This window comes from Astatotilapia calliptera, chromosome 7, assembly GCF_964374335.1.
Source record: "Astatotilapia calliptera chromosome 7, fAstCal68.1, whole genome shotgun sequence".
In the NCBI taxonomy this organism is placed as follows: domain Eukaryota; kingdom Metazoa; phylum Chordata; class Actinopteri; order Cichliformes; family Cichlidae; genus Astatotilapia; species Astatotilapia calliptera.
Genome location: NC_137428.1, coordinates 36,465,635 through 36,479,350, shown reverse-complemented (window position 1 = coordinate 36,479,350; position 13,716 = coordinate 36,465,635). Strand labels below are relative to the sequence as shown.

General features: G+C 37.3%; 1 protein-coding gene across 1 annotated transcript; it reads right to left on the bottom strand.

The window, feature by feature from the left end:
* Positions 1–1,611: 1,611 nt before the first annotated feature.
* Positions 1,612–12,264, bottom strand: parm1 (prostate androgen-regulated mucin-like protein 1). The gene is made up of 4 exons (XM_026174465.2): positions 12,068–12,264; positions 8,098–8,784; positions 3,115–3,193; positions 1,612–2,712 (listed from the first exon to the last, which is right to left on the bottom strand). Exons 1-4 carry the CDS (start codon positions 12,099–12,101, stop codon positions 2,622–2,624), a joined length of 891 nt encoding a protein of 296 aa, XP_026030250.2. The 5' UTR covers positions 12,102–12,264; the 3' UTR covers positions 1,612–2,621.
* Positions 12,265–13,716: the final 1,452 nt, after the last annotated feature.

The window sequence follows — 13,716 nt, the reverse complement described above, 5'->3', positions numbered from 1 at the left end:
TAATATCCAGGACAAATCAACAGCTCAGTATTTGCTGTGTACTGACACTGAACTGCTCAAATTACATGTCTGAATGATTAGTGTGAGTGATACGCTGTGGCTCATATTCAAATGGTAAGTTTAAGTCGTTGTAGTTCTTACTTCTTATCCAGATGTTTCTGATTTCTAATGTAAATAATGGTAATTATAAAGGACACACACATATACACACTGCCTGGAGTATTTAGAGCCTGATAATAACAGTGCAGCACAGGACTCTGCTCCCTCTATTATTACTGCTGCTGCCCGGCAATGATGACAGAGAGGTGGTATAATAAAATACATTTCAAATGCTGTACTTCAGTTTTTTCTTTTTCCTCTATCTTTACAATATAAAATATCTATATAAGCTTTACTTTCATATACTTTCTAGAACCTCATACATAAATATATCACTTCAAAATATAAATATCCATTTATATGATAATACACACATGATCAGGTTGGTGTTGTTATGATCACAACAATGGAGGAGGATGATAATAATAATGATGATTAAAGTTAAAATTATTATTCATTTGAATTCATTTTTCTTTATCACACACATATGTAGCCAATCCAGTTACAAATCACACATCACACACATTCAACTAACCTGTCTTTTGTTTATTTTGCATACACTGTTTTCCCTTCTCTCGTCCTGTTCTATTATTAGTTTCACATTTAAAGAAAAAACGTTAAAAAAATACTTCATGTACTCAAGAATTCCTTTTTATTTTGCTTTATTTATTGGGTTGGGAAGAAATATTCCTTCATCTGCAACTACTTGTAACTTTGCAGCTTTAGATTAGAATTGTTTAAAGTAAAATCGGAATGATTTCCCTGCAAAATGCTCCATTACTCGAATTTGTGAATCACAGGCCTTCTTTCCACCAGATTTCCTCCAGTCTTTCCTCTAGACAGCCCTGTACAGCATTTCGGGAAAATGGGTGTCATGTAGCAAAGGAAACAGAATAGTCGCAAGTACTCTATTTTGAGCGAAGAGGCAATCTCTGGGGCTAAAAAATGCGGTCAGTGCTGTGATGCCCAAAACTGCATTTCCTTTAGTGGCCATTTGAATCAATCCCCACAGACTCCTCTCTTAAAATAACTAGATTTACAGCAGAAATAAACATTTATAATGGACAGAATTTGACCTTTTCAGAGCTTCTGTGGAAATTATTAAAGAAGAAGATGGACTAACGAAATGACACAGACAAGCTGTGTGTGGGTGTGGGAGGAGGATTTCATGGGAAACCATGAGAGAAAGAGGAAGCATGGAAGCAGTTTGGATGGGATGGCAGTGATGGCAGGACTATTATTAAAGCTTCCACTAATAAATGCTCTGCAGTCTGCTGGGCAAAGAGATGAAGACATCACACCGAATGTCAGCATTTGTGTGCGTGTGCTACACATGCTGTGTTGTCGTGCCATTTTATTGGTTTCAGATAATTACTGCCATCATGCTTTTGTGTTTAGATAGCTGCAGTACTTCTTCTGTATACTCCACAGCTGAAAAGTCTGAAGCATTAAAGTGCGCTGGGTTTAGCTTCTACATTTTCCACAACATCACTCAGATTGCTGTTGCCATAATGGTGATAACACTGACTTTAATCACCTTTATTCACCAATTTATTCACAAACACACATCTATCGAGCTCATTAAAATATACAAACAGTCAAAACAGCAGCCTGGCTGATGACAGAAATATCCCAGAAATATGAAAACAAACCACATCTCAACACAGAATCTAGTAATTAAAATGTCACTCAAATATGGCAGATGCAGCTGATCAGGTTTGAGAGAGAGGTAACACCTTATTATGTGTTTTACTGAGGGCACACAAGATGTTTAATACAAAAAATGCATCTTTTAGCTTTTTGAATACAATTAAAGAATTAAACCTTGTACCCTCCTTTCAAAGGCTGGTCACTCTCTTCCTTTACATCATTCAGTTTGACACTTTTACACACACAATAAGAAAAACTAATAAAGCTAAAACATTTTATCTAAATGACTATATTTACTTCACTTAACATGGACACCTGGAGTTGTTAAAACGTGTCTCCATCTTAGATTTGCGATATATCTCACTTTTCTATAAATCAAAATTATTATGAAAATTGTATAATGATCAAAAGCTTTTCTCATCACTTCATTGGCACATTGGAAAGGTTTCTCTGCTGGCTCTTTATTATTTGCTACCGTCCGTGTTTTTTCAGTGTCTCTTGTAATGTTACACTGGAGCTGATCTTCACTGAGAAAAGTCATAACACCTGTACAAACACACTAGATAACCTGTGACTTTCCACTCTTAGAAATGTGATCATATATGAGAGTTCATGAAGCTAAAGCTCTTTGAAAAAGTACCTGAGAAAATGCTAGTAGCTGCTATTATTTGAAATAAATACTTTTTTGTCACATTGGAAATACAATAGCAGTTCGAGAAATTCAGTGCATTCGAGCAGTGGCGTGACTGGCTCGATGTCTAGCTAACACTTGAAAAATCTGACCAGCGTGAAGTCATCATTCACATACTGTTAGCACATTCTGATCAGACTGGCTCTGCCTGCAGGACTTTGGATTTCTCTGGGATCAGAGGTCAAGCATCATAGGGGTCATACATTGGGTTGTTGAAGTTTCCTGTCATGCCGTAATCTTGGCTGTCCAGGAGACGGCCGTAGTTTGTCCGTCTGAAACAGAAAATACAAAGACGAAACGGAGTGAGAGAAGCAGTGTTCCAAACACTTCAGTGAGGGGTTGACCTTTCTCACTCTTACAGTGATCAGAAATTTCTATGGGCAGTTATTTTGCTACTTAATGTGACCTGAATCTAATGACTGACTGAGTTAATTTCTCAACCACAGACACACTTCTAGGTTAGCTTTACTATTTAGATCTGGAAGCCATCTTTTATACCATCAATGGAAAAAAAAAAAATTTAGAGCACGACTGACAAAGGATCAATCCCCTGGGAACTATCCTTTTGGTGACACATATGGGGGCTGCTTGGAGAAATGAAATCATCTGACTGGTACAATCAAATTTGGCTATGAACTATGAGCATTCAGCTTCTATAACACAAGTTGACTCACCTGATCTTGTAGTAGTAGAGCCCTCCCAACACAACGAGAACCAATACAATGAATAAAGAAACGATGGCTGCAATACTTCCTGGAGAAAAGAACAAAGAAATAGACAATAAGTCTAAGGGTTCCTCTTATAGTCTGTGGTTTGAGTCCAGGAGTTTGACTTGCCTTCAGGTTTTTATTGTTTCCTGTTTGGTTTCACTTGGGTTTGTCATTTCCTGTTTTGATCATTCTTGTTATTGAGTCTCTTTTTTTCTTTTTTTAATAGTGTTTAACTGTTTGTTTGTTTTTTCTATTTTGTGTTTCTTATTTTATTATCTTAGTACACTCCTGACTCCTGTTTCTAGTTGTGCCTCCATCTGTCTCACTCTGTCCTTAAGCCTCAACCCATTTGTGTTTCCTTGAAATTCTTTTTTGTTCGTCTCTTTCCGTCATTTCCTGTTTTACTTTGAAGGTTAGTTTCTTTAATGTTCTGTGTTAGTTTTTCTTCCTGTCGGCCCTTCCCTGATGTGCATTCACTTTTTGTCACCTGTATCTCTTTCCTCACCTGTTTGTCACTCCCAGTCAATTCTGTGTATAAATAGTCCTGTCTTCCCTTTGTTGAAGTGCATGTGTACTTTAGTGTGTGTTCCTTTGTGAAGTTTGTGGCGGATTTGGGTCCAACACTGTAATCCACAAAGGTCAGTTTCATAAGTCCTCATGTTTTTAAATCAGTACATGTGACATTATGGTTTTTGGTTGTTTTTTATTTTATTTTGTAAAACATGCTTTTAAATTAAACTGAAGTAGACTAACTGTTATTTAAAGGCTGCATGAAAATTCTCTGCAGGTTAGTGGAGGATAAACCGGTTAGTTTGCTCTACTGTGATGGGTTTAAAGTAAAGAACAGTGTGTGACCCAATTAAACCCCTGATTATACACATTTGCCTGTTTAGAGGCAAAGTCACCCTCTACAATGTAGGCAACAGAATATATAGATTTTTTTTTCCTTCTTTTTCTTTAGATTCAAATTGAGTATAGTTAGAATTTTAAAAAGTTAGACTAAATTTTGTTTTCTCATCTACTGATATTATTTATTCATTATGTTAAATCTAGCTGAAGGTTCAGTTAGCATTGCACAAAAATAAAAATAAAAAACGCTTTTTACTTTCTTGCTTGGAGTAAATTCCAGAGCCTGTACTTTTTTACTTTTACCTGAGAAATAAGTTAGATCAGTACTTCAACTATTACTGGAGTATTTTTAGATGTAGTAGTTGTACTTCTACTTGTACATTTGCTAACTGGTTAGTTGTGTTTCCCCCTGTTTCCCATCCACTCGTTATCCTCAGTCTTCCTCTTCTTATTGTCGCATCGTCCCCATTTGCTGTGTGCGTCCTTGTGTATCATGGTTTGCTTGTAAACTCAAAGTTGTAAATGTTCTTTTTTTCCCCTTCTGCTTTATGGTTCCTAGTAACTAGATTGTGAGTTCCTTCTTTAGTTCACTCCAGTTTATTAGTTTACTTTTTATATTGGTTTGAAAGAGTTCAATGGAGTGGTTAGCAATCACACTACATGTGCACTGTTCTTAAGTCAAACCAAACCCTGCCTGGTCTGACCTTTTCAATGGGCCAGGACAAAGTAGGGTTAACCGTGCGCACACATAATATGCAGTAATCACACTAAATTTGAAAAAACTGGTGGTCAGAGTTATGTTTACTGTTCAGATTCTTCAGCTAAGTATAAATTACTTAATGTGAATACAGCCTAAATATATAGGCTTTTTGTGCATGTGTTTGGTCATAAACTAAACAACTGGGCAGCTGTTTTAAAAATAGCAATCAACAAAAGGTTAAAGGACTCTGTAAATTACAGTTGAAATCAACCCGAACTCAATCGACTGATGTATCAGGAAAGCACTAACCAAAGAGCCACACCGCCAACAAGCTAAAATCAATCAGTCTAAAGTGTATTGAAAACTTTATTGAATGATTCTTCATTTGGGATTCATAAAATGTGTTTTTCCCATCAACTGAACACACCTGATGTTTAAGTATGTCAGTGGCCTCAGCCGACTGTACTGACTATGCAGAGATAAGCTAAAAGTCTCGAGAGGTGGTGGCCATTTTGTGGCACAGTGTACTATGAACTTAAGATAATTCTTAAGATAATTCCCAATGTCTAAAGTAACTGATCTTTGAGCTTTAGTTTTGATAAGTAATCTCCATGTGAGAAACTGGATGAAATCAGCCCACCTCAAGGATCTTATGTTTCTATTTGTTGGCGGCACAGCCTAGAAAAATATTCAGCGATAATCAATAAACACTTCCTTGATAAACAAGGCTGCTCTTAATACTCTTACTAGCCTTAATTTCAACATTAAATGACCTGCTTATTGCTGACTATGTGCCTCAGTTTATCAGAAAGCTGTCTGATCTTTGAACTGAGTCTTTAAACCTTTGATAGGTGGCACGCTTTGGAAATAGACACTGAAAATGCATTCTGTTATTTTCCAAAGAATGGACTGTAACTGAGCAGTGAAGATTCTTTGACAACACAAATCACCATTTGGAACTGATCATGACCTGCAAATTTTTATTTATTTATTTTTTAAATACAAACTTTTAGTTTAGGTGTTATTGGTGTTGAAAAATGTGTAACTGCTCATAAATGATCACCATACTTTCTGGGCCTTTTTAAGTAACCAGATGATTCATATGAAATGAACCAAAGGGAATGACATGAAATGACATACATTATCAGGTGCACTAGCCAATGATAACGGGAAATAAGCAGTAGGTTCCCATTTGTGGAAAACTATTCTTCTTTGCTATAAATCTCTTAAAGTTATTTTGGCTTTAATGAGATTAGATGGTCCAAATGCCCATGAAGTAACGTAAAGAATGTTTTAGTATACCTTATAATGTGATCTGAAAGAGATGATAATGACTGGATATTGTACACTTAGTGAATAAGCAGAGAAAGAACTAGCATTTATTTAGCTGGTAAGGACTTTACTATGAAGTAAACAAGGAAGCGTGAAAGGAAACTGTTCACATATTAACCACAGACTAAACCACGCTGAAAAGAGGTCAGTCACAGACAGGCAACAGAAGGGCTGGGGTAGTGCATGAGTATTGCATGCTTTCACTTTGCTCATTTAACAAAAGAACTATGAGTACCTGTGCCACTGTGTTTGTAAATCCTATGTTCAACACATTCGCTGATATTTACATTCGGGTGTTATAGACAGACAGCTGGTTTACATCAGATTCAGGTCAGACACCAGTCATTTTGTTAGAGTACGTGCCCTTTACTGGCAGTATACTGTAACTATTCTTTGATTAAAACCAAAAGTTAATGAGTGACTTGCATACTAGAGATATCTGAAGGAGTACAATAAAGATAAGAAAATAATTTATCATTTCAAGGGAACACACAGTGGGTGTCTTGACAGAGCATCTGCAATAAACACAGAGTTGTCTAGAAAGGGCAGGTACTTGGGTAACAAGTTTTGGTGCAGTGTAATGTGGTACTATCTGATCAAATATGTGGCAGTGTCTCAGGTAAATGTTGTAGCATCCAAACTACAGGTTAGTGTTATCAAAAAAAGAAGAAGAAGTAATAAATTATATATGATAAACATTGAGTATACTTCCTTACTTTACTTTACGTGATATGTCTGATTAATTACCAGCTACTTGGAGACACTTGAATAAGAACAAGTTTTGCAAGAAACAAACAAACAAAAACCCTACACTATAAGTAAATTTCAGAGGTGTGTAAGTAATTTTAAGTGCATAATTTCATGTATTTTACTGGAAAGGAGACATAAATTAAATTGTAAGTAGTTTTAAATGCTATGTTTATGGTATTTTGGAGGAAATTTTAAGGAAACAAATAATATTTTCCATCTGTCATCCTTTGCTGTATTTTTGGAGGGGTGCAGGCCTTAATCTTTCCATTTTTTATGCTTATTTTTTAACATCTTTATTTAATATTCATTATTTTATGTGCACAATATATATTCTGTTATCCATTTTTTTAAATTACATTATAATTTTTCCTTGCTTTCCCCCTTATTTGAGTGTAGCTACCTGTATTTTTAGTTAAATATAATTACATAATTTTAAACACAATACATTGAAATTCCATTTAATTATATGAGCATTGAGGCCTTGCTCTTGGGTCATTTTTATAAAGTGTTACCTTTAATCCTACTGAGTTTGACATTTTAGGAGTTATGAGTTTGGGTATACCATTTTTAACACTGGGCACTTATTAGGTAGACCTGTTCAACTGCTCACTAACACAAATCATCTAATCTATCATATGATGGGAGCTCAATGCATTTCAATATGTAGACATGGTCAAGACGACATGCAGAAGTTCAAACTGAGCATAAGCAGGGTGAAGAAAGAGGATTTTAGTGATTTGAATGTAGCATGGTTGTTGGTGGCAGATGGGCTGATCTGAGAATCTCAGAAACTGCTGATCTGTTGGGATTTTCCCACACAACCATCTGTTCAAAGGTTTACAGAGAATGGTCCAAAAATGGCCCAGTGAGCAGTAACTCTAGGTGAAAATACCTTGTTAATCCCAGAGGTCAGAAGAAAATAGCAAGACTGCATCAAGTGAAAAGGAAGGCAACAGTAACTCAACTCAACTAACTGGCAGTTTGTCAGCTTTCATGGTGCCAAGAGGATAAACTATACATTTTTTTTAGATCAGATTTCTATTTATAACTAATTAGTAATAATGTAATGCTTCTATGCTAAACTATGATAAAAATCTACATGATACTGTCTAGTCAAGCTCTGGTTATTGATACCATTTTTGCATTCAGGCTTTTGATGTTAGATGACATTTTTCAGTCTTGATGTCCTCTTGTCAGTGAAGATACACTGGTTTCCGACTTACTGTCATGTAGCAGAATTGTTGTGGGATCGATCAGGAAAGGAAAGGAAATGCATGAAGCAGAAAGGATAACTATATCTGAGCAATACTCCATACCTGAGCTTAGACCTTTGGGCTTGTGTTCATCTTGCCCCACAGTGGTACCCTTCGTGGTGGATCTTGGAGGGGTGGTGAATCCAGGAGTGGTAGTAGTTTCTCGGATTGTTTGAATACTTGCATTTAAAGTGCTTAAGGTGATTGTTGTGTTGGTGGTTTGGGCGATGTCGGTGGTGCTGTATGTTTGGGTGGCGCTCGTGGGAGTAATGGCTGTGCTGGTGTTTTGGGCGATGTCAGTGGTGCTGTTTGTTTGGGTGGCGCTCGTGGGAGTAATGGCTGTGCTGTTGCTTTGAGCGATGTCAGTGGTGCTGTTTGTTTGGGTGGCGCTTGTGGGAGTAATGGCTGTGCTGGTGTTTTGGGCGATGTCAGTGGTGCTGTTTGTTTGGGTGGCGCTTGTGGGAGTAATGGCTGTGCTGGTGTTTTGGGCGATGTCAGTGGTGCTGTTTGTTTGGGTGGCGCTTGTGGGAGTAATGGCTGTGCTGGTGTTTTGGGCGATGTCAGTGGTGCTGTTTGTTTGGGTGGTGGTGCTTGTGGGAGTAGTGGCTGTGTTGGTGCTTTGGGTGAGGTCAGTGGTGCTGGTGTTTTCAGTGACACCTGCTGTTGATGTCTCGTTAAGGCTTGCAGAAGTTGAAGGTGGTGCTGTGGAGGTTACTATCTGTTTTGTTACTGCACAGAATAACAGCAGACCTGCAATTCAAGACAGGAGATTTTTGTAAGGTGGTGAGAATGTGATATATGACATTCCTCCTGCTTTCGAATGTAGACTTTGGAATTTTCCTGTCCTTTCTTTTCTCTCTTAAAATGATGGTAAACTAGTATTTCGGGGCTTTAGAAATCGATAGTAACGTGGACCCCTTCCATATGTACCAGGTAGGATTGAGAATGTTTTAGCTGATAAGTAGAATGTCACACTGAAAGTTCTTGGTGTTAAATGAATTTCCAAATAGAAATTAGAGTTAGGTAGTATTAACCCCGATTCTTGTGTCCCCGTGATGGAACAGAGAAAACTGACTCATAGTGTGTTAAAACATTTATATTTCTTTTTATTCAATCATCTTCCGGAAGAGAGAGACCCCTACACAGCCCAAACGCCAGTTGCAGGATCTCTAACATTTAAATTTGCAACATGTGTGCTTCCTGGAAAGTCTTCTGCTTTTGGAATTCATGCAATCTGATTTAGGTTGTATATAGTTTTATAGGTTATTGATTTTATTTACTTCTCTGACTGATATTTAGTTTAAAAAATATAGTGTGCAGCTTTATTTGGAGTTTATTGAACTCGTGCCAATTAAAGGTACATTTTGGAAGCTGTTTTTATTTGTTTACAGGCTCATACTAACAGTACTGGTCCCAACCCTGGCTATATAGTAGGGTTGCATCAGGAAGGGGATCTGGTGTAACATCAGTGACAAATCAAATGTGTAGCTTCATCTTTGGTGACCTCTTGGAAAATTAGAGAGAAGTTGAAAGCATCTATTACTGAAAGTATTGATCTTTTTTGTGAAACAGTTTGGGTGTTTTGGCAAATACAACACTGAGCTGTTTTCAAGGACTAAAGACGGTGAGTTTGCATGCACTAAACTATGTTAATTATATAATAAACCCATTAACTACATATAAAAGATGAATTTAGGCCTCCAGGTCTGAAGCTAAAGGGGGAAGACCTTACATTCTTTCTAATGTCCTGTAGGCTAAAACTGATCGCAAAACTGTCAGACTGCACTTTTTTAAATTTAAGGTAGTTCTAATGTCACTTAGGTATGAACAGTATCTCACTTGCTTAGTCGGATTGAAGTCAATTAATTTTGCACAACTCCAGCTTTTATATATACAGTCCCCATCAAAAGTTTAAGACCACTTGAAAAATGGCACAAAATCATACTTTGCATGGTTGGATCTCAACAAGGTTCCATATAGAGCTTCAACATGCAAGAAGAAGAAATGGGAGTGAGACAAAATATTTTTCTGAGCATGCAATTTATTGAATACAACGCTTAAACCAAAACAGTCCGTTTTACAGCTGATCAAAAGTTTAGGACCACACCTAAAAAAAACCCTGTTATCCCCAAAGGTTCTCAATTGGATTTAGATCAGGGGAACATGCAGGATGGTCCAAAAGAGCAATGTTATTCTCCTGGATATAGTCCCTTGTTCTGTGTACTGTAGCGTTGTCCTGTTGAAAAACCCCATTCGTTACTGCACAGATGAGGGCCATCAGTCATGAGGAATGCTCTCTGCAACATTTGGACATAGCCAGCAGCCGTTTGATGCCCCTGCACCTCCTGAAGCTCTGTTGTGGCATGTAGAAAACATCTCAGGTGGGATCTGCTTGTCTTGCCAGTAACACTGGAAACCATCAGGGCCATGAAGGTTAAATTTTTCTCATAAGAGAATAAAACTTTCTTCCATCTTTCATTGTCCCATGTTTGGTGCACTCTTGCAAAGTCTAAATGATCGGTTCTGTGGCGTTCAAGGAGACGAGGCCTTTGTAGACGTTTTTTGTTTTTGAAGCCCTTCAGTCTCCGATGCCGTCTGATGGTTATGGGGCTGCAGTCTGCACCAGTAACTGCCTTAATTTGGTTTGGGGATTGTCCAGTGTCTTGACAGACAGCCAGTTGGATCCTCTGGCTCAGTGCTAGTGAAATTTTTTGGGGTCTTCCACTTGACTTTGTTCCATAACCCTCAGGATCATTTAAGAAGTCCCAAATGACTTTCTTATTGCGTCCCACATCAGCAGGGATTGTGCGCTGCGAGAGACCCTGCTTATGCAGTTCAACAATAACACCACATTCAAAAAGGGAAAGTTTTTTTGCCTTTGCCATCAGTACGTCATGACAGTGTGACTACCTGACAGAAAATGACAATGAATCCACATTTGCACAGATTTGGCCTTTTAAAGGGATGTGGTACTAAACTATTGATCAGCTGTAAAACAGACTGTTTCGGTTTAAGCATTATTTTCAATAAATTGCATGCTCAAAAAATGTTTTGTCTCACTACCATTTCTTCTTGTTGCATGTTGAAGCTCTACTTGGAACCTTGTTAAGATCCAACCATGCAAAATATGATCTTAAACTTTTGACCGGGACTGTATATTTCATACCTCTTTGACCACTACCATTGTGCAATCAGAATGTAGTTGGTCATGGTTAGTCATGATAATTTATCTGGCAGAACCATGAAAAAAAAAAGCTCTCCCCATCTTTTGATTTGAAATTTAACATGAATAAAAGACCAGAAAGGCTGAACGTTTACAGTCTGTGTAGTACATATTTCATCACAGACACAGTCTTGCCATCAGCGTTTCTGTCAACGTAAAGGAAGTCAGAGCAGGGATCTAGTATGACGAATGTATTATTTCTTTCCTCCTTCGATTATAGTTATTTGATCACAATTTTAAAAGTTTAATTTAAAAAAGAGAATCTAATGAAAATAAACTATCTACTTATCACCAGTGGGAGAAAGAAACATTAAAGTGATGATGCAGTACTTTGTGATAAAGATTCAACCCAAAGGTTCCAAAATAGTGTTGAGTCAAAAAAAGAAAAAAAACAACACATTTCCTGTCTGAGAGCTTTAGCACCACATGTCATCATCACTCAGTTTAGACCGGTAGAAATGTGTCATTTACTTCCTTAACAAATCAAACACTGAAAAAGCATTGTGTTGTGTAACTTCTAGCAGGTCTGAGTTTAACCTTCTTACACTGAAAGTTCACTTCTAACAAGCTATTTGAACCAGTGAAAAGAGGCATTTTAAAAACACTGCAAAGGCTGATTTCACCAAAGAACCTTCAGTTCAAATAATTTACAGATCAGCTACTGAAGGGAGTAATTTCTGCACTTATAATCTAAAAAAATACTAACAATAAACATGATAGTTCACATGGCTCTTCAATCACTTACTAAAGACCTTTATCTTAAAAACAGATAGGTAAATCAGAAAGGAGCCTGTTTTGATGTTTACTTACATGTTATCAGAGTTTGACGACTGACCCTCGTCATAGTTTTCCTTTAGCTGTATGTCTTCACAAACACTTTTGTGGCTGTAGCTTTGTGCTCTCTGCTCCCTGTAGAAAGCTGTAGTGTGTACAGCTGCTTGTGACTGTAGGTGACTAATTATAAAAGCCTGGGGGGGCGAGGCTTCGTGATGTCACTTCACTTTTCAAACCTCATGAGGCTGTGTTCATCAAAATATGAACAAGCGAAGACAGGAAGTCTGACTAGAAATTGCAAAATTCATCTGTATTTGATTTTTTATAATGACTTCATCTTCATTTTTGATCTAAGATACGCCTGTAACAATTCGGAGATGAAGTTTTGTCACTTTAGTATATTACAAAATAAGCCTTAGCTGTAATCTTGTGTTTTGAATATCTGTGTCATTTATTCTATCTTATTTGGGGCTAGTGTATATGTAAATAATTAATCAAACCTTAAACCATTGATAATTGTAATTATTATTTTGTACCAGCAGAGAGCAGCACAAACATTTAAAACATGGCTCAGGCCTTCTCAACCAGCAGATAAGCTTATAATATACAACAGTGTTGATATACTTATAGACTCAAAGGTGTGAAATAACAGTGAAAACAAATAAATACTGTGTGAAAGTCTTCGTCCACCTCTCAATGCTTCCAAGGAGTCAGACTTGTAATGTTTTTTAAAAAGTGGTCCTGAGTAATAGTTCTCCAGGTTTGGACGTTGGCTGATTTTGTTTTTGTTCAGCCACTTAATAAGACTGAACCAGTTTTTAATTGTATCTTCAGGATGTTGTTACTATAGGACATCATTTGTTCCAATCCGGTTGTTCAGTCTGATGTCACTAGCCGTGTCTGGGTCTAAACTCCGCTGCAGGTCCATATATCAAACGATCACTGTGGCATTACTGAGAGTTGAAAAACTGTCTAAAGTCTTTCATCTTTAATAAAATGATCAGCGTTCTGCTCTACCAGGTGTAACAATTGAGTTTAACATTCAGGCATCCATGAAAACGGAATTTATGACATTTAACGGAGTTAGAAGTTAGCAGGGAGTTAGCTCGCTAGCTTCTATCTAAATACAATATAGCATGTCCTGACTGCGGGGTTTTGGAAACAAATTAAAACGTACAGCTCTGTTATCACTTCCAGCATAAATGAAGACAGAAAACTAAACAGCAGTAACGTTTGTAGGGTTACTGAAGTTGGGCTAGCTGGTATATAATGATGTGCTGCGTGACCGCTAGCGACACAGCTACGTTAGCATAATATAAACAAGCTAACTTTTTTTTCCACTCGATAAAAGTTACCGTGAGTGTTCTCAGTGGTCAGGAACAAATGTAATCGCATGGCAGGATGCTGTAAAAGGACCAAACTTCAGCCAGGAGAACAACTGAGATAATCCATCCACAATACGAGGTTAGTCATCCATATACTGCTGCATGGGCTGGGCTGTAGTTACATCCTAAGGTTTTAAAAACTGAGCTTAAATAAATGATTAGCGGTAATAAAAGCCGAGGGAGGTCAACAGTGATCACTGACTGTTTTAGGAGCTTTTTGAGATCAAATAGAAGAAAATACATAACATTAAACATGTTAACAACACAAAAGCCATATTAAACGCAGACTACTTTAGACCC